The 19,797-nt window shown below is 48.8% G+C and overlaps 1 protein-coding gene across 2 annotated transcripts in view; it reads left to right on the forward strand.

Moving 5' to 3' along the window:
* The window catches only part of ZMAT4 (zinc finger matrin-type 4), a 66,785-nt gene extending 54,310 nt beyond the window's left edge, over nucleotides 1-12,475 (forward strand). For both annotated transcript variants that reach the window (XM_069877492.1, XM_069877490.1), the window contains exons 6-7: nucleotides 5,318-5,414; nucleotides 11,823-12,475. In XM_069877492.1, the coding sequence (XP_069733593.1) occupies nucleotides 5,318-5,414; nucleotides 11,823-11,838 (113 nt within the window). In that variant the 3' untranslated portion in view covers nucleotides 11,839-12,475. The remainder of the gene's footprint in view (nucleotides 1-5,317; nucleotides 5,415-11,822) is intronic.
* The last annotated feature ends 7,322 nt before the right edge of the window (nucleotides 12,476-19,797 follow it).

Genomic DNA, 19,797 nt, shown 5'->3' on the forward strand with positions numbered 1-19,797 from the left:
TGTCCTTGCCTATATGAACACCTTGGAGTGAATAAAATGAGCAGGAGCTCATTGTACAGGCAGCTTCTCCTTTATCACATCAGTGTTCATAACCGGCCCCTCAGTGCCTTGTGCCTGATGCCAAACTGCTCGCCAAGGCATCCTGGGCTCTCTTTGATGCTGCCAGTAAACTTGGATTTTATGTAGTGGTGGAGACAGATTCAGGGCCAGCCTTGTGTACCCAGAGCTGATTTGGTGGCAGCCTGTAAACCATGGGAACATGGATCTTCTCCCTGGGGTGCTTGTTCCCTGGTGGATGCCCTGGAGCAGAAACTGGTGCCTCTTGTGGGTATGATGCTGTGAATCCCTAAAATAAAATACAGCAGCCTCTGCAGTGAAGCAGAACGGGGAGGGCTGCGCAGGGCTGCTGCCACCTGAAGCCTCTGTATTTTCAGGTAAATTGTCAGACTTGCAGATGCTATCTTGGAAAATCCAGCAAACAGCTGAGTTTCATTTTCCTTCTCAGCCCATAATTTCTTTGTATGCCTTATAAATACTTTCTGTTCCGTGCTGTCACTTTTGGTTAGTAAAAAGCGATTTAACAAGTACTCCCCTGGAATGTGTTTTAATGCATTTTATGCAGAATGACATTAATGACTTTCACTTGTTAATATTTTATTTAATGGATATAGGGGCACATTCAATTTTACATGAGTGCACGTCATGATGCAGGGAATGCTGACGTGTCGTGAGGGTGCACAGGTAGATGTGGATGCAGACAGCACAGCGTTTCCTAACGCAGCCTGCTCTGGTCAGGACCTTCCAGCTGCAGGCTGGCCCCAGTGCGCTGTGGTTGGGTGCATTTCACGAAGCCAAAGCTGCAGCCAATTTGGCAGCTTTGGTGAGCTCCAATGAGATCGAATGCTGTTAATTTGGATAACCGCAGGAGCTGTGATCCCAGGTGCAATGTGAGCAAGGGGCTGGGGCGTGCAGCGTGGCTTCTGGTGTTGTCGCAACTGGCCAGCCCCGGCAGCGTTTCCATCTGTCTAAAATGTACCCGTGTGTGCTGGCAGACGTGTGATTCCCAGCGAGTTCACCAAACGGGCCCATTCTGTGGCCCAAGTTTTCCAGCCAGTGGGCAGAGCCGTGGCAGAGCGATGCTGAGTCCCCCCTGTGCTGGATGCAGGGAGGGGCACAGGATTCCTCCTTCATCATCTTGAGCAGCCTTGACATGCTGGTGGAAAAAAAACCATGTCCCCAGTTAGGAGCTGTAATCGCTGATGGCGTTTCCACCTCCACAAGTAATTAAGATTCAATAAGGCTGCAGTTAATGTATGCTGTTAAATTAGCGGCTGAGCATTAGAACCTTATTATCTTATTACCTTAATTTAAAGTATGACCAGTTTCTCACTTCCCCTGGCCTGATCTCTGCTGTGTGACTATCGCGGCATGGTCTGAGGGCTCGGTCTGCAGCAAGGTGCTCATGCACTGCTTGTGACAGCCCCGCACAGCGTTTCCCATCCTTTCCCCTGCACGAAGGTACCTGGCTGCTGATGTCTGTAGGTTTAGGGAAGGAAACAGGAGCTGCCAGGTGTAGAAAGAGGGTTTTACTGTAAAACCATTGCTGCTGCATCAGGGAGAGCAGCTGTGAGTGTATTTGCGGTTCATCGCAACATGTAAAAACTATTGAAATACTCTGCATTATTGCTGACTTGCTATTTTCAAGTATCCTTCTGAGTATTTTTTTATGTTTAACTTTATGTTTGGCCAAATTCCTAGGTGAGAAATGTATGAGGTGGTTGAGAAAAGTGGGACTGTCCATGTAGCCAGTAAGTTTGGAGAAAGGAAAGTGATGATTTGGGCATCCATGGATGCAGCTGGGGAATGGATATAGCCCATTGCAGTTAATTATGGTAAGCATAAACTGATCAGATTTGAGAACGCTGTACATTACTTGTTCTAAATGAATTGCTATAACAACTTCTGCAGAGAAATAATACTGTGGGAAGTCAGAAGAGACGATTACATGGCACATTAAAACTGTTCCTACAGAGCGCAGCAGCCTGTGGTAGGAATCCCAGGACTCCAGTATTTTTAAGCTGAGCCCTTCCATTAAGCTGGGAACGATGGAAGGGAATTGGTGCAAAGAAGAAACTCTAAAACATGCAGCTCCCTTTTCTCTGGGAGGACAGGAATTGCTTTAGCATCTATGGTTTTCTGTACTGCTGATGCACGTGGAATGTCAGTGATGGGAATGCAGTCAGTGAGGCCAAGGGAACTATTGGGATGCTAACGTGTATAAGAGGGAAGGAGAGAAGATCCACACTCTGACACTCGGATAAGGAGACAACAGCACTGGGGTTTAAAAACATTTGTCTGCATGTGTAGGTGGAATTTGTGTCAGGCTTTGTGCTGCACGCCAGGAGTGAGAGCCCTCAGCTTGCTGTCCCTCTCAGGGATGTCCAGAGGGGAAATGGACATTAATGTGTGTTCAGCTGCACTTTATCTTTTCCGTGGAAACAAGTTAGAGGAGGCGGAGAAGTGACTGCTTCTGTAATTCTGCTCTGAAATCACTGCACTCTTTTCCCAAGGTGAAAGACTAATGGAATTAGATTGTAGGTGCGCTGCAGGGAGAAGCAGCCCTGTCCTGTCTTGGGGTTTGTATTGACCCTCCCTTTCTTGTTGCCAGGTTTGCTTCTTTTGTAGAAACCAGAAAGTGTTTTGTTTTCCTGCCCTTACCGCTCCCCGAGCAGGTGGGGACACAGCCCTGCCCTGTGCCGTGAAAGAAATCTCCTTTTGCAGTTTTTGCAGGTGTGGAGCAAGCCAATGAGGAATGTTTTGGGTGAAAACCTGTCTAGAAGGGCAAACCAGAGCATCAGTGTAAATAATGACTTGCTCTGTCATGTGCTGAGGAGGCCAGTGAAACTGCATTTTCCCAGGAAATCTAAACTGACACCAATCCTAAATACCCTCAACCGATCTCTGCAGGCAGCGGGCAGCGCAGTCTCTCGGGGAAAGGCCTTATCTCCTTCACCTCTAATTCTGACTGCTGCTTGTCGACTGGGTTCCTATTTTTAGATTTTCAGCTTTTCAGAGGTGGCAAAGCCTCGATTCCCTTGTCCTGCTGTGAGCTGAAAGTACCCTCAGCCTTAAGTCATTAAGTTATAATTCTGAGATGCAAACTGTTAAAGGAGGAAGAAATAATTTTCCTATTTAGCACATTAAATAGTGTTGAGAACAGCGGTGGTTGTATCTCTGTGCATCTCGGGGGATGTTCTTCACAGGCTGTACTGTACAGAGGTGGTGTCTGTAACTCTTATTCCATATCCCTGACCTTCTTCCCCCTTCCCCAAGACCCAACCAGGACAATTCACATTATTAGAAGGTCTGAAATAATGGAGTGGAAGGAATAGTATCAGAATAAAAGTCTTGAGAACTGTCCCCATCTGAGCATCAGCCTCGGTAAAAATCTAAACTTTGGTAGTGACGTGAAAGCTTTTACAGTTTTTAAATGAGCGATTTTAATTATACCCATAAATCATGTCGTATCTCCTGCTTTTTTTACCTTACGTGGCAATCGGTGGCACACAGTTTGAGTTGGAGAAAGGTGGCTGGGCTGTCGTTAGGGCTCTCTCTCACAGTGCCCGTCGTTACTGCCCCCCAGTCCCTGCTCGTGCACGCTCTTTGGGTCATTAAGTGTCTTGTCTGCAGAGGGTTCGAATTTTGATCCTAGCTTGATAGAAGTACAGAGCAGGCTGGTTTTACTGGGTTTGGTTCTTCGGCTCAGATGTTTTCCAGTGGCGGTGCTGAGAATCTGTTTCTGTGACTTCCCTTACAAATCGCTTTGCAGCTTCTGTTTGAGATGTGCACAAATCTGTTAATTGCCTTGTTTATTCTTCCCTGCAATCTGTGCCCAGAGGCAGGGTGGGGAGAGAGGAGAGCGGGGCTGCAGAAGCCTTTTCCTGCACAGGAGGCTGTGGTTGCTGCTCCTGAGGGTCTTTGACGTGGGTCCAGTGGCCCCGTCTGAGGCTGCAGCTTTTTCTGTTCCACGGTGCAGGAAGTGGACAGGCCACAATCCCTGTTTTTGGTGCTTCAGGGGTGTTTGTAGGGGTTGGGTCAGTGTTGCGGATGCTTTTAGGCTCCTTTTTGTGAGGAAATAAACCTCGTATGCCTGTGCCCCGCATGCTACTCTGGGGTCCAGCACAGTCCCCTGCCCGGGCTGCTTCCCTGTTAACCTGTGCTGCTGTGCTCACATCGGGTTCTCCGTTGTTTACAGTGCAACACAATAAAATGCAGCCTATTTACTCAGAAAACAACTTCTACCTGTGGCAATCAAATAAACAATAAACGGAAAGCAGCCAAGGCAGCTTAGAGATTTGTTAGAAGGTAAAAAACCCAAACCGAACAAAACCAAATCCTCCAAACTCCTGCAAAACAAAACCAACCACATTTTGTAACGTTTCTGCTGTGAGCCCGCTGAGATGTTATTTCTGGTTCAGTGGCTCTTGGTTGGCCAGCAGCAAAAGCAACAGCTTTATAAATAGTTGTTTGTTGTTGTATCTGCGAAGGGCTAAAATTAGCCAGGCAAGGGCTGTGTTGCGGTCAGGGGGTGCAGACAGGTACCGCAGCCAAGAGTAAATCCGTCAGGCGAATGAGCTCCTGGCTGCCAGCGCTTGGCCGAGCAGCCGGTGCCTGCGCCAGGCTTCCAGCTCTGACCTTCAGACGAAGGTGCCGAGTCACCAGCTCCTGGGGATGAGCGGCTGCTTCCGCAAGCACAGCCATTCGCTCTGGTGGTTAAATCAGAGTCCATCCTTCTGGATTAAAAAAAAAAAAAGAATTCTGAATTGCCTTCACCACCAAAATCCCAGAGGAACAAGTTGGGCTTTGTGAGGAAGCCCCAGGCGATGCTGGTGCGACCAGGGTCTCCAGGGGAATTTGCCTGGGAATCCTGCTTGGTTCTGCTCTCCCCATGCCTTTCCGAAATGTTCCTTTAGGCTTCACAAATGCTTGGATACCCTGGCCTAGAACAGTAAATAGATGGGTTACTCTACAGAGAAATGTCTAGGAACCTGGGAATGAAATTTGAGATCTGAGTACCTTCTAATTAATTAGAATTTTGCTGGGGACAAAGGTTAATGCTATTTTTTTTTCTCTGTTCTTCAAACATTTTCACTCATTTTACTTCCCAGCTCTCAGTTTGATTCTGACCAGTCTGTATCCCAGGCATGAAGGTGCTTTTCCTCCCTGCACAGCCCTGAGCTTGCCCTCCGCCTGCACTGAAATGCGCAGCCGGTGCTGAGGAGGGCGCACAGGTAATGACTCTGGGTTTTCTTCACAGGGCTGAAGCGCAGCTACACGTGCAACACCTGCAGCGTCACCCTCAACTCCATAGAGCAGTACCACGCGCACCTGAAGGGCTCCAAACATCAGACCAAGTGGGTATCTTCCTGCTTTTCCTGGTGGCCTCCTGTGTCTGTGTCTGCTTGCGTGAATATAGATAATAAGGCTCTGAATATGCATATAACAATGCTCTGAATGTATATAACAACACCGTCATCTGAGGAGCTCAGGGTGTTTTGCAAACATACGTTGGAGTCACCTCCAGCTTCCAGAGTCCCTCCGAAGTGGAGAGGGCTGTTTGCTCTTGGATTCCTGTGGATCACAGCATTCCCCAGTAGAATCCTGCTGTCGGCTCATCCTGCTTCCCACGCAGCCTGCTGTGTTTTGCTGCTGGAGGTTTGTCCTGGTTTCACGGGTTTCTGCCTGCAGGCTCTGGGATGATCCTGCAAGCTTAGCTGGGCTGTGGAGTCGTGAGCCTGGAGATGTCCCAGGGACAGGGGCTCCTGCCTGCAGAGGTGACACGTGTTAAGGAGATGTCATGCTGTCCTGGGCATCTTCCTTCTTTCCTGCTGACCCCTCTTGTAGCGCCCCCAAAGCTACCATCCTGCACATCCTCAGGGATGCCCCTTGTCCTCAGCTTGTCCTTCCTTTTGGTTCTGGGGCAGGAGCACTCTTTCCTTCTGCTTGCCACAGCCCCATACTCGCCTACAGCACAAAGCTTGTGGCTTTGCGCATCTCATCCTCATGTCCTCAGCCAGTTACAGGTTTGCTGTCCCTCTCCGTGGAAACACGTCAGAGGATGGTGTGGAACCCAGGTATCTGCCTGTCCTCTCCTCAAGCTGAGCAGTGCCTCTGGATTGGGACAGATGAAGAGGAAATGGGCAGCAGTGACCCAGGACATTAAGCACGAGTTTGCAGCTCCTTTCATGTGTTAAACCTCAGAAGAGACACTGGGAGAGTAATGGGATTAGATGTTTCCAAGTGAAAATGTTTGTGCTGTGATTTAGAGCAATTATGTCTTGCCCAACTTTGAGACTTGGAGGGAGTCTGCTCTGTCAATTAGTACAAATTATTGAAATGAAGTGATAAAGATACCTGGTACCAGAGAGCAGATTAATGAACTAATCTCTCTTAATACACTTACATGTGAGCTTTGGGAACCCTTTCAGGCTGTAGCGTTCAGGACTGCCCAGATTAGAAGAGGGATATAAAAGGTGCCATTAGTTTCTGAAATGCTGCAGGTGGCTTTGAGGGGAGTCTGAAAGCTGAGGCAGGATGAGCAGAACCAGCAGGAGGTGTGAATGCCTAATTTTGTTTAAGCTACCAGGGGATAAACGCAGACCTTCACCTGCTGATGTAAGACCTTCAAAGGGCCCCAGTGATATTCACATTAGCTCTATCCTATTTATTCACGGAGCATTTGAATGTCTTCCAAATGTTCCCCTTTCTGGATCTGAGTGTTTAGTCGTAGTCAGGATCTCAGTTAGCAGAAGTCTTTCTAATGAGGTGGTGTTTTCCCTCCCCCCTCTTTGCGAAGGATGGGTGGAAGTTGAGGGGCAGCAGTGATCCAGCACCACCATCCCACTGCGATGCCAGCAAGCCAAGCAGCATTGTACTATTTTAGTGTCAAGGCTTGGGGGCACTCGCAGGCATTCCCAGACCTTTCTGGAGCTCTGAAAGCACATGGATTATCAATAGGAAGTCCCATTTCTCTTTCATCTCAGCAAGGACCAAGCCAGCCCGTGCAGGGGAACACTGGAGTGCCACAGCCCTGCAGGACTCCCGCTTTAAGGACCTTCCTCTTTCACAAATTAATATTCTTATCAGTCTTTGTAAATTTAGTTTCTTATCATTTATTCATAATGACTTAAATCTGGTCCCAAGAGGTTTTCATGGGCATTCAGTGCAGGAGGAAAGAAAAGAATAAATTCAAAAGAAAGTATGTTACAAATGTAATAATGGAATGGCAATTAGCGACATTCGTCTGACCAATTTCTATGGGAAATTGCTCTGATTATTCTATTTCCTCCATCCATTGTTCTTTCTTGCACGGTTTTCTTTGAGGCCAAGCATCCAAGCACAGACAGATCTCTCTAGTGCCTACAGGAAAACGCAGAAGCATGGGAGACAATGGATGGACAGCTTGGGTTTGTGCACAGCAAAAGCTCTTCCCACGTTATGATTAGTATGTAACCAGATAAGCTGGTTTTGGTTTTTGCTGGTCCTCTGTGTGGAGCTGGATGATCTTAAGGTCCCTTCCAACCCAAACCATGCTATGATTCTTTGATATGGGACTGAGGAAATGAGTTCCCATATCTTTTACCCCAAATCAGGTATCACCCCATGGTGTGAGGGCTCTGTAAGAGCCGTGTGCAGAGGTGCACCCCAACGTGAGCCAGGGCAACTCCTGACTACAGTTCTTCCCCTGCTTCATGCACAGAGACGACCCTGACCGTGGTGTTTGTACAGAGCCAATCGTGCAGGTCAGGCGCAGGTGATAATCTTCATTTCTAGAGCTGTAAATTAATGCATTGTGAAAAGTTATTCTATATCATGTCTTGACTGTTGTGCGAGTGACTGAAGGTTCACAAGCCCTCAGCTGAGCCTGGTTTCCAAGGCAAAGGGATGTGCAGGGCAGCAGCAACACAACAGATCTTGACACGGCTGCGTATGTGTTTTCATAGCTTTCTACAAATGATTTCCTCTTCTGTACAAAGAAAGTTAATTTTGAAATCCAGACCTGGTCCTTCCACAGAGTTTCTGCTGTCACGTTGTCCCTGAGCAAGGCTGGTGCATCGCAGCAGCTCGGCTTCCAGGCACAGGAGCAAGCAGGTGTCGGCGTGCTCCGTGGTGGGGCGGGAGGCGAGGGAACCATCCCTCCTGCCAACCTCGGTGAGCACTTTGCCCACTGTTTTTTGCTGCGCTCATTACTGTTGGTTAGTGTCAAGGGTGTCCTCTTCCTTATAACTCAGCCTGAAGCCAGGGGATTGCAGTTGCCAAGGCAACAAAACATTTTATGTAGCTGTCATCCTTTATATAATTAAAAAAAAAAAAAAAGAAGAGGGGAGCTGTTTGTAAAGGAAAGGGATTGCACTCTGGGCCAGGTGAGCAGGGGAGGGGATTGCAGGCTGGAAGCACCCAAAAAAATATCAGGCAGAGGAGTCTGCTGATAAAGCTGCTTTAGGAGAGAAGAACTTTTATGAGGGATGAGTCAAATTGTGGATATTTATCATAGTTCTTGAGAGCTCTCCAGAGAGCAACGTGCAGCCCAGTCGCTGCTAGAGCTGCTTTAAATAACCCACCGTGGAGCAGTCCTTGAACTGCTGCTTAGCAGGCCGAGTCATATGGACTCGGTTGCTCTTGGCGCGGGAGCTGAGGGTGCTGGAGCTCTGTTAGCACCACGGGAACTGAAGGCTGCGTGCCCTGCAGCTGCCCCGTTCTCCCACTGGGTCTGGGGGGAGCTCAGCTCCTTATTTATGGGAATTTCAGGGGAAGCCTGAGTGCTTCTGACTGAATTTGTTTGACCGAAAGATAGGAAAATGGGGAGCTGGGGGGAGGAGCTGGAAGTGTCTTGGCTGGTATTTTGGTGTTGAATAAAAGATGCAGAAGGAGGCAGCTAATATTGAGCCAGCACAGATCCCTCCAGATGATGAATATTCAAAGCAAGGTAATGCCTACTTGCTCCCAATTTTTTCTCCAGGGTGCAGAATACACTTCAAGCTGTATATTTGAAAATAAAGGAGAAATGCACCCTTTTTTATCTTATCATAAAGTCAGGAATTGGGGCTAGAGTCAGACACAGGGGAATGTTTCTTTTAGGGCATCACAAATCTCACCCAGTCTGCTTACGTCAGGGGTCAGGCGGCGTTCACCATCGCTCTGATGGGAACGTGCACCTGCACGGAGCCGCTGAGCAAGGGCTGATGTTTAAGTGGCTCAGGAGAGCGGAGTCCCAGCTCAGGGCTGTGCTGAGCAGTGCTGGTGGCTGCATGTGCAGAGGCAGGTTCTGAAACGTGGCCGGACTCTGGAACATCTGCAGCGGGGAGGAGCACTAAACCTTTAATTAGGGATTTATGAACTGTGTGGAGATGATTGAGTCATTGTTTGACTTGCTTTCCAGAAATAGAAGCGGGATTTTTTTAACTCCCCTTCTCCCTCCTCCTCCGCAGCGAGCAGAGGAGCAGGAGGATGCTGAGTGAGGCGTGAGGTAGTAGCCTCTTCAAGGGGGATACGGTCAGTGCTGGCAGCTCTGTTTCTATGGGGACTGGTGGCAGCTGAAACCCCGGCTCCTGAGGAGCTGTGGGAAGGAAGGGCGCATTATCACTGAAGTACTGGGAGAGAACCGCATGCCAACCGTGCTCCTTACTGCTCAGCATAGGCTGAGAGAAGCAAAACTTCCCTTTTCTGGTTTATGTAAACTGGAAAGAGGAAAAATCACTGCTAACAGTGATTTGCAACACACAACAGGAAATTAAAGTCCTGGGTGGTTGTGAAAAAGCCAGAGGAGATTCATATGCTTGTGCAGAATATTAACGTAGGGCTTTGCACCAAGCGCTTCCCTCCTTTAAAGAGCATGTGCGGGTGATGGGGCTGGGGTCAGGGCACTGTGGCCATCGCTGCATCCCAGAGAGAAGAACTCTATTTGGGGAAGAGGCACCGGAGGGCCCGGTTCCAGGTCTGGAGTGGCTCCTCAGGGACTTTTGGAAGAAAGGACCAAGGATGCTGCTGGCAGAGCACTGGACCCAGGCCCCTGTTTGATGTGAGTGCCAGCTCTGGGGCAGCGGCAGATTTATCAGGTGCTGTAATGACCTGCTGGATCCGAGAGCCGCGAGCTGTCCTCCGCCATTCTGGCTGTCAGCAACTGGAGCCGGAGCTGCAGCCCTAGTAATTACACGTCTGACTATAAGGGGATAATGATTCCCACGTCCATAAAGAAGAATTTTATCTTCTTGCATTTAGTTTGTCTCTTTGATCAAGCAGTCCTCACTGCCACATCTAGAGCTTGCTACTGCGTTCAGGGTTTTATAACCTGTCATTTACACATTTGTGGATGCTAATACATGTCTTTCCATTTCAAACTCAAGATTTCTGGTTTTCAGCTGAAAGAGGGGAGATGGAGATGGGATCTTAGGCAGAAATGTTTTGCTGTGAGGGTGGTGAGACCATGGCCCAGGTTGCCCAGAGCAGGGGTGGCTGCCCCATCCCTGGAGGGGTTCAAGGCCAGGTTGAATGGGGCTTGGAGCCCCTGATCCAGTGGGAGGTGTCCCTGCCTGTGGCAGGAGGTAGAACGGGATGGGCTGTGAGGTCCATTCAAACCCAGACTGCTCCATGGTTCTATCCTTTGTGTAGAGGTGAGCAAATCCGGCAGCTGTCGTTGGGGTAAAATCAGTTCAGCCAACCAAGGAGCTCAGTGTTCAGTCAAAATGAATTCTTGGGGGCTGCGAATGGTCATTTCCAATTTGGAAGGTGTGCTCGTAAGACCTTCCTGTGCTGCCCCGTGAAAGCCCAGCTGATTCCTGGCCTGCAAATCAATGTATTTCCAGTAAATTTCAGGAAATCATAGTAAAGATCTGAGTTGTACTCTGTACTTTGCACCAAAACCAAATGATTTTGCTCCTACCTTGATGACTGCAGGTCTTAGTGGCAGCAGTAACATTTTCCATGTGCTTGCTGTAATGTATAGTGACTGCAGCTTAAAATATAGAGAAGCCTTTAGAGTGGTAATAACTCCAGAAGATGAATAGTTATAAAAGGTAGTTGGAATTAAAAGGCATTTTAATTTGTCATTATTTCAGTTCCAGAGAGCAGCTGAATAATTGCACTGCCTATGAAGAGAGAGCGTGTAATACTTTCTCTCATTATAGGATTAAATTGTCTCCTTTCCCTTTTAATGTGAGTGAAAATAAAGGTATCTCTGATATCTTCTGTTTTGATCATAGTTTGAAAGTCCCAGCATGGCTGGTGCAACTTTGTGTCGTGGTCTGGGGTGTACGGATTAATTGTTTTAATGTAAATCATAAACGTGGGACTGATGTCTCGAAGTGGAAACCCGAGATCACCAATGATAAATGAGTGATACTCCATTGGCCACAAATGTGTTGGGTTGAAAGCAAGGCAAGTTTTGCAGAGGGCTTTTTGATAATTTTATACTGAGGACCTAAAGAAAGTATGATTTTTTTCACATTTACAACAGTTTTATTCCATAAAATACAAAACTGACCTTAAAGTTGTAAATATTTTGGGTTGAAGTACATTTTAATGTATTTCTTGGAACTGAAATCATTGCTCCCCTCAAAGTGCCTTCGATCATTCCGAGAGGAGCCGTGCTCAGGGCTGGATCACGATGGAGCCTCGGCCGCTCGCAGTGGTGTGAGGGGGAACAGGCTCCGCGGAGGGGAATGAGGGGCAAGGGTGGGAGCAGAGAGGCAGGGGCAGAGCTCCGGAGGTGCCAGAGGCAGCTCTGGCAGGACGCAGGGTGACTCTGCTGCGGTTTTCTCTTGCAGCCTGAAGAACCAGTAGCAGATCCTCGGTGGAGAGGAGGAGACCCAGCAAAGCTGCTTCTGTGGAGAGGAACTGGTCAGCACAGAGAGTGTGCTTTCTGGGACAATGATCCTGTGTGGATTCGATAATTAACATGTAACTAACCTTCGCCTTGGACAAATACATGGATTTTTTTTTTTTAATTTTGTGGTGAGTTAGAATATTTCAATGGATTTTTTTACCCTTTCAAGATAATATTTATTCAGCACAGAGCTCAGAGTACGATACCGATCCTGTAAATAGAGCACTTAATCATCACTCATCTTCAGAGACAGTGGAAACAAAATATTTTGCTTTTTCGTATTTATTCTTAGATTTCTCCCAAAGTATAAAATTATCCTCTTGCATTATCCATGATAGTGATGTAATCAGTCTCCAACCAGAAATAAACATGCTTTCTTCACCTGCTCCAGCATGGTTTGTGTCAACACGTAAAAAGCAGCAAAGAATGAATCACAGGGATTGTATAATGGATGAATTTTCTCCTTTCCTCTTTGTCTTCAGAGAAGCGAAAGGCTCGCTGAGCAAAGGAAACTAAAAGGAAAGCGTAAAATCCTTTTCCTGCCAGTAGGATTCCTGCAGGCTGGATGGAAGCCGTTTGCTTTATTGACGTTGCAGCTGCAAACCCAAAGGCGGAGGCCGCTCCCTGCGGTCCCTGGGAGCAGGGAGCCTCCAGGAGAGCCACAGGACGACGGCGGGACCCGAGGTGGCAGCCGAGCTCACCAGCCCGTCCTGCCTGGGTGGCACCAGCTGAGTGTGGCACCCACACACCTGTAGGCAGAGGCAGCAGGGACTGGGGAGGCAGCGACATGCCGTGCGAAGGACGGTTTCAGGACTGACTGTGCGGTGCCCCCAGAGCTGCGGGCGCTGCCTGGGAGACCCACGCAGGGCGAGCCCTCCCCAGAATCCAGGCTCTGCACCCCCATTACCAGAGCGGCCGCACTGGTGAGTTCTGTGCTGGGGCAGAAATCCTCCAGGGATGGATGGAAGGTGCTCTGGGAGCCACACCAGCTGTGCCGAGGCAGCGGTTGGCACCGTGCAGCCTCCCAGCCGCTCACCGCTGGAGCCCGGTGCTGCTGAGCCGCGGGTCACCTGCCCAGCTCCCCTGTTTCCATCAGCGTGGGGCAGAGGGTCTGGACCTGGAGGCTTTCCCTGTAGCACAAAACCCCGCGTGTTGCTGCCGTGTTGGCACTGGTGGGTGAAGCGTTCATCAGGGCCAGGGTTGCAGGGAGTGCTGGGAGCTGCAGTGTTGGAGAACCTGCAGATGTGAGGCAGCCTCTCCAGCAGGGCTCAATCCCACCACTCATCCAGGGGCCCCTGCGGTTCCGGGGTCCTTGCTCACAGGGAGGAAGAGCTCAAAGGATTTCAAAAGGCACGAAACTGACCACAGCCTTAACTGCCCACGAGGAATGGCATTTGTGCAGACCCCAACCGCATCCCAGGCTGCAGCTTGGTGCTCGGTGGTAGGGAAGGTCTTTATTCCTCACTGGCTTTGGAGGAAGAGGAAATAAAAGTAACTCTATCCGCTGGAAAGAGGGAGCACATGGATTTTGGGTTTTCTACTGCAGTCGGCACGAAGAGCCCAGGTTTCCAACTTAACCCACTGTAATGCCAAGGGCTGTAATAAACACGATCCCGGCTCACGTAGGCACTGCGAGCGACGCAAAACAAACCTCGCTGTGCCCTCTTCCCCAAGCTCAGTGAGTGCACTTTGCATGCAGGGAACCTATCTAGAGACGAAGTACCACCTTTTTACAGAGCACTCTGGTTGTTTAATGTATGTGTAGCAGCACAATTCTTCAGAGACTGTGGCCATTTCCCTGCTTCTGCATCTCTGAAATAACAGGCTTTGACATTTCCTTTTCATGCACACTCGGCTGGAGGCTCTCCTGTGTCTTTGGAAGGGAGCAGTGCGGCTTCATCAGTTCATCAGTTCATTTGCCAGGAATCCCAGCAAGGTGCACGTCTCGAGGAGAGCAGTGACCCCGCTGCTTCTGGCTCCACGTCAGGGAAACTTCTAGTTGAACTCACAGCTCACCACCGGCGCCTGCAGGTTGGTGTCTTTCCTGCCAAGTGAACAAATTGTACGTAGAGGATTAATCTGCGTCCTCCATCCGCTCCTCTGCACCTGAATAAACCAAAGCAAAGTGAGTTGCTCTGCATTTTGGTGCCGAGCGGCGCCGAATGTTTCAGATGAAAGATGTTGGCGTGTGTTACTTGGAAGACTGCAAATGTCATTTTATGCATTCATAGAATTATTATTGTATATCTGTAAAATGGTAGCCCATGAGATAGCAAGCTCTGTTGCAGCGGGTGCTGTAGGCACTGCTCGGTGACCTTGATCATCTGACTTTGAGGGCAGCAACACCCAAGGGTTGGTGCAGCAGAGCAGTCTGGAGCAGCAGACGTGCATGTGAAACCAAGGCAGCTTCATTGTCAGCCTCTGCTGAACCATAGTTGGGGGAAAGGTAATATTTAAAGACTTTAAGTCACAAGGCAGCACATGCCAAGGAGCGACTGTCCTGAAGGCAGCACCCTTACCTGCCGGGCTGCGTCACTACAGGCAGCTCTGCCTGCAAATGAGCCCGTGGGTTGGAGGGGAGCAGGCTGTGCAGGGAGGGGACCTTGTGGTGCCAGAGGAAGAAGAATAGGCTCAATCTGCTGCTTGCAGGGTTCTGTTTTTCTTGTCTTTCCCTACCCTGGGAAGTAGTTCATCTTCTGTGGCTGGCTAGAGCGAGCAGGGGCTGCAGGCAGCTGTGGGTTGTTGCTGCTGCAGCGCTGTGATGTGTACGTGGGGAGCGATGCCACAGGAAGCCACTTTGGCTTTCCTTCACAGGGATGATATTGTGTAACTGGCTTCTTAATTACCGTCTCATCTGGGACTCTCAAATCGCTCACCACCTTGCTGCTAGGATCATCCTTTTAATGCAAACAAACCTATTTTTGTTGGTAGAAATGATTCTTTACCTTGAAAAAGCAATTAAAAGCCCAAACTTAACAGATTTATTTTCAAAAGACTTGAGATCTTTGGGAGAGAAGAGAAATAATTCTCCCAAATAAAGAGGAAGCTCAAGAATAAATGTTGCTCCACGGAAGCTCGTGTTCTATTGCCTGCCTGAAGTGAAGGCTAAATAGACCCCTTCTAGTTGAAGAAATGAGACTCCTGTGATTTGAGTTTGGGTTATTTTTTGCCATAACACATGAAATCTGTTGGCAAATATACTTAATAGGCGATGTTCAGTGCTTTATCTTCATTTGGCATTTAATCAAAGGGACGTGCTACCTGTGTGTAATGGCAGAGCTGACTGCTTGGGGAAAGAGAGCAATCCTGTTGGTCATCTTGGTGTGCGTGGAAATGAGTGTGGAAATGAGTGTGTGATAATAGAGAGGGTACAGGCGATGTGGGGCAAAGTCCCTCGCTCGTCTGCTTGCGCTGTGCCAGGCAGGAGACAGACACAAGCCTCGCACTGAATGTTGAAGTTTGCCAGACTGTCTTTATCTGCTTTGAAAAGTTGTGTTTTGGTTTGGTTTAGTATAGTTTAGCTTCGGTGGGAGCAGCGGGCACGGACTTAGCCCAGCACGGAGGTTTGCTTCAAATGGATGTACAGGATGCTGTTACAGACATGAAGAACACCTGCTGCTCGCACAGGGACAAACCGAGTAAGTTACAAATGCCTCTCATGTACAGCCTGTCAGGAAGGGATTTTCCCCTTTGCTTTGCTCCCTCGTATCGCTGGGGGGAGAGTGGGAGCCCTGGAGCTCATCACAAGCTCTTGTCCCAGAATTTATGGGACGTGTTTAGAAAATTTTCCGCATGTGACTGGGCTGTCTCGTGTGCCTCTCTCTGCATGTGCTCCCATCTGAGATACCTGCATTGTTGTTATGTGTACGACATCACGGTTGTGTTCAGAGGCACCTGCACCTACAGCTTTCTCCCCTTGGAAAGCTCGTGGCAGAGGTTGGTGCCTATGAATTGTTATTCCCTGCACCGTGCCCCAGGTCTGTACTTTGCAGGGCACCAGCCAGCAGCGTCTCCCTTCCTCTGCCCTGCCAAGGGGCTCTAAACAGGGAGAAGGAACCGAGTCAGAGGAGAGACCTTTGCTCTCCTGCATCCTGGAGCTCTGCTCATCAGCAGCCTTGGTTTGCTTGAGCCTTCATCCTTGCGAAGGAAAGGGTCAGATATGCTGCGGGATCTAATTGTTTACTCTCTGAGGCCTGTAAAAGATACTGAAGAAGCTCTATACGATTAATTTGTGCTCTTGCATCAATGCCTCTCATGTGTGGAGGAGAATGGGTTGTTCACAGATGAGTAAGCATCTCCTTGGGTTTCATAGCTGAGGGGCTGTTTCATTTGTTGTGTTTTGGGTAATGACATGAGACGCCAGTGTTTCTGACGCTAAACTGCCTCTTTACAGAGAGAGTGATTTACAGAAATAGGGCACATCACTCATGCATGTGCACTGACTTTGTTGAGCCTCTTTTTCCCCCCCGAATTCTTCCCGCAGCCTCCACGCCTCCCCCCGAGCTGCACCCAGGGTGCTGCAGAGGCGATTTTGTCAGGAGAGGAAAAAAACTTCTAACTTGTGTGCTCAAGTAATCACTACAAGCTAATTGCAGCAAATTAATTACAGCACAAACACAATTTCTTTCCCTTGGCAGGTGTGTCAGTAGCTCTGCTGCTGCTGCAGGGAGGTGGGTTGGAGTCAGCCTGCCGTACCCAGCCCGTCCAAGGCTGTTTGCCTGTCCCTGCGGCTTGTCTGGAGCTGGTGGCTCGCTTGGTCTAAGAGAATGTCCAAAGAGAGAGAACCTGTCTCTAATTTAGAAGAATCTGGGGTTTATGTCACTCTGGCATGTCTGATGCTGCAGAGATGAAAAGCTGTGCATGTGCGAGGGCGGCAGGGTGAGCGCTGTGGATGGGATCAACACATCCCACAGCACCCGCCCTGCTCAGCGAGAGGCAGAGGTGAGAATGAGACCCCAGCACATCCCCCTGCCCTGCCCGCTTCCAAACTGCAGTAACTGGAGCAGCGCACTATTTACATTTGCTGACAGCATTGTCCTGGTCCAGTCAATCAGGCTTTGGTTCCAAAATCCTTTTGATCTCTTGCTTTTCCTACGTTCATTAGGCCTTCAAAGAAAGACATAAAAAGGCAAATCTCATAATGGTAAGTCAGTGATCCCTGCAGAAATGCCTCTGGATGGCATGCTTGTCTCTGATGTCGGGGCTGGCGCGGCACCCCCAGCTCACGCGCTGCGTGCAAATCCGTGAGAGAGCTTTGAAACGGATGCGGTGCAGCCGTTGCATCCCCCAAGGTTACTTTAAACTGAAGGGGGAAAACATTTGCATAGATTTTCTTCATTAAAAAAACCCAAAAAACATACTCTGCATTTTTCATGCAGAACATCCATACCTTACAGAATTCAATTTTCTCTCTTCTGGCCCAAATGTTTTCCCAGCTTAAAATTCTGTGCAAGATATTCTGTAAAGGAAGTAAATCTCAGTAATTAACTGTCAGTCTGCTTGTGTCTTGCCACACGTGCTTCTCAGGAGCAGTGCTAACTGGAATACCGCCGGCACTGGGAGACAGCTGGAAACGTCATTATTAACACCAAAACTGCAATCTTCTAGGCGTGTTTCATTGGAGTTGAGGCACATGCTAATACAGTTCTGCAGGCTCTGGTGCAAATACATCAGGTCATGTTTTGAGAGGTGAGGTGCTAACTTTCTGTGGTGTTTTATGCTCAGACATAACACAGCACAAATAATACAGGTTTTTTAACTGGCTTCTTGTGCTAAGGCAATAGAGCTCTATGGCAACAATGTGTAAAGTGACTCTGCCCTGCAACACACTCCTTAATACAAAGAAATTAATCATGGGAGAAGAATGCTTCTAGGACGTAAGTGGTACTTTCTTTGTGAAGTTCCTATTGCTTTGACTTAATTAGCAAGTCCTGACCTTTAAAACTACCTTCCATAATCTTCAAATTATGTATATGGAAGTCTGCATTCCTCCTCCTGGCTGTGCTGGCAGATTTCTGCTCTTGTCTATGTTCATTTGGATTCTGTGAGCGTGTGACCAGCTGCGAGTCCTCTCCTATCAGCAAGAGGCTATGGGGAACCTCCCGGTTTGCAAGACAGGGAGGACCCAATTTGGTGGTTAAACATTCAGGATCTCCAGAGAGAGAAAGCAAATATCCATTAACATTGCAGTGTTACCCACTTAAATTACTGCTCTGAGATCAATTGCAAGACTTTGGGATGAATGCTGTAGCCTAATTTCTATTTCTAGTGTCAGAATAGGGATGATGGGGCTGGTCCTTGGGCCTGGTGATGTTTATTTTTGTTCTCCTCTTTATGGAGCTGGGTCAGGATGCAGCTGCAGAACCCTTTAAGCCAGAGCCATGTGTTGCAGCTCTGTACTGCTTTCTTAGGTATTCTCTGAAACCTAAGTCACAGGAGATCTAAAGCAAACTCTATAAAAATCCTTCTCTATATCATATCCTCATTTCCCCAGCACCTTTGTGCACCTCGTAATCCTGCCAGCACTACTAAAATCATCTCTGAGTGCAGCCGGCTCGGCTCGTCTGGCCGAGGGGTTGCAGGTTGGGGTTTGAAGAGCCTGAGCAGCTCGTGCTGAGAGGTGCTAGTCTTGTCCAGTTTCACATGCCCTCTTGTGAAGGAGCGTGTTTGATGCCATCACTACAACTGCTTATGAGGGCCCCAGCTGCACCAGGGTCCACTACTGCCCCAGTCACCCTCACCTGGAGGTCCCCATGCATTCCCAGCTGTTGGTCCTAGAGCTGCCTTGGAGCTCCTTCTGCACCCCCAGCCCTTGCTCAAGCCAACTGCAGGGAGCTGCAAGGGCCAGGGGCTCCCAGAAAGATGAGGAGGGGTCTGCAGGTACCCCACCACCAGCAGAGCAGGAGCCCGAGGGGGCTGATGGCTGTGGCAGGTCCTGAGTTTTTGTCAGTCTTGGTCAGAAACCCAGGCATGAGGGCTCTGCTTGCAGGTCCTCTCCTGGAGGCTTTGCTTACGCTGGTGCAGCAGTGATGGGAGCTTGCTAGCGTGGACTGGGTTGCTGGCTTGACAGGGAGCACTGGAAGCAGCATCTGTAGGCCACTGCTTGCTCATCGAGCCTCATAGTGTGCTCCTGGGTCTTTGACAATAGTTTTGTCTAATATGTTTTTAATCAGCATGTGCATTTTGATTTGCATATTAATAGCAAGGAGATGTTATTATACGCTGCTGTTGATGAGATGGTTGTCAAGCCTATCTCCCCAGTCTGAGGAAAGAAAGGAACTGCGTCTATTGTATAAAGAATGAAACTGCAGAAAACACATGTTTTAGGATCTGCCATTCTCTGCCTCTATCTTTCTTTATCTCTGCCATTATTTTCTCTTAATAGCTCATATGGATGCATTCATTAATCTCTTCTGCGTCCCCCTCCCTCCCTCCCCCCCAGCCCATAGAAGGATCATTTAACAGGAGAGTAAGACAGGATTTTGTGTCTCAGTTGTGACAGCTCCAAGGATAAATATCACATTTTTGCTGGGCAATTTTGACTTGTAAAATAGCAAAAGGTTGACCCAGTCTGGGAGTCCAGCCCCAGCAGAGTAATTCCAGTGTTGGTAATGGATGAAGACACTGCTCACTCTCCAGGTTTCAGCCTTTCACAGCTGCCGTAGGTGTTGGCTGCGTTAGCCCAGTGCCGGGACTGGGAGGTGGGCTCAGAACAAGCCCTGAGAACAAATTCCTTTTGCTGATAGCATTTTCCATACCTCCACTTTATAAGAGTGTGGAAGAAGTGATGCTCTTGTCCTGGGTCCTCTGGCTGAGGAACGGGGAGTGCTTTGGTGCATGATGAGGCTGTTGGGAGCTGAGCTGCATGGGCTTGTACCTCACATCCCCTGCTGCCAGTGCTCTATCCCAGACTGGCC

This window comes from Phaenicophaeus curvirostris, chromosome 27 (genome assembly GCF_032191515.1).
Source record: "Phaenicophaeus curvirostris isolate KB17595 chromosome 27, BPBGC_Pcur_1.0, whole genome shotgun sequence".
Classification (NCBI taxonomy): domain Eukaryota; kingdom Metazoa; phylum Chordata; class Aves; order Cuculiformes; family Cuculidae; genus Phaenicophaeus; species Phaenicophaeus curvirostris.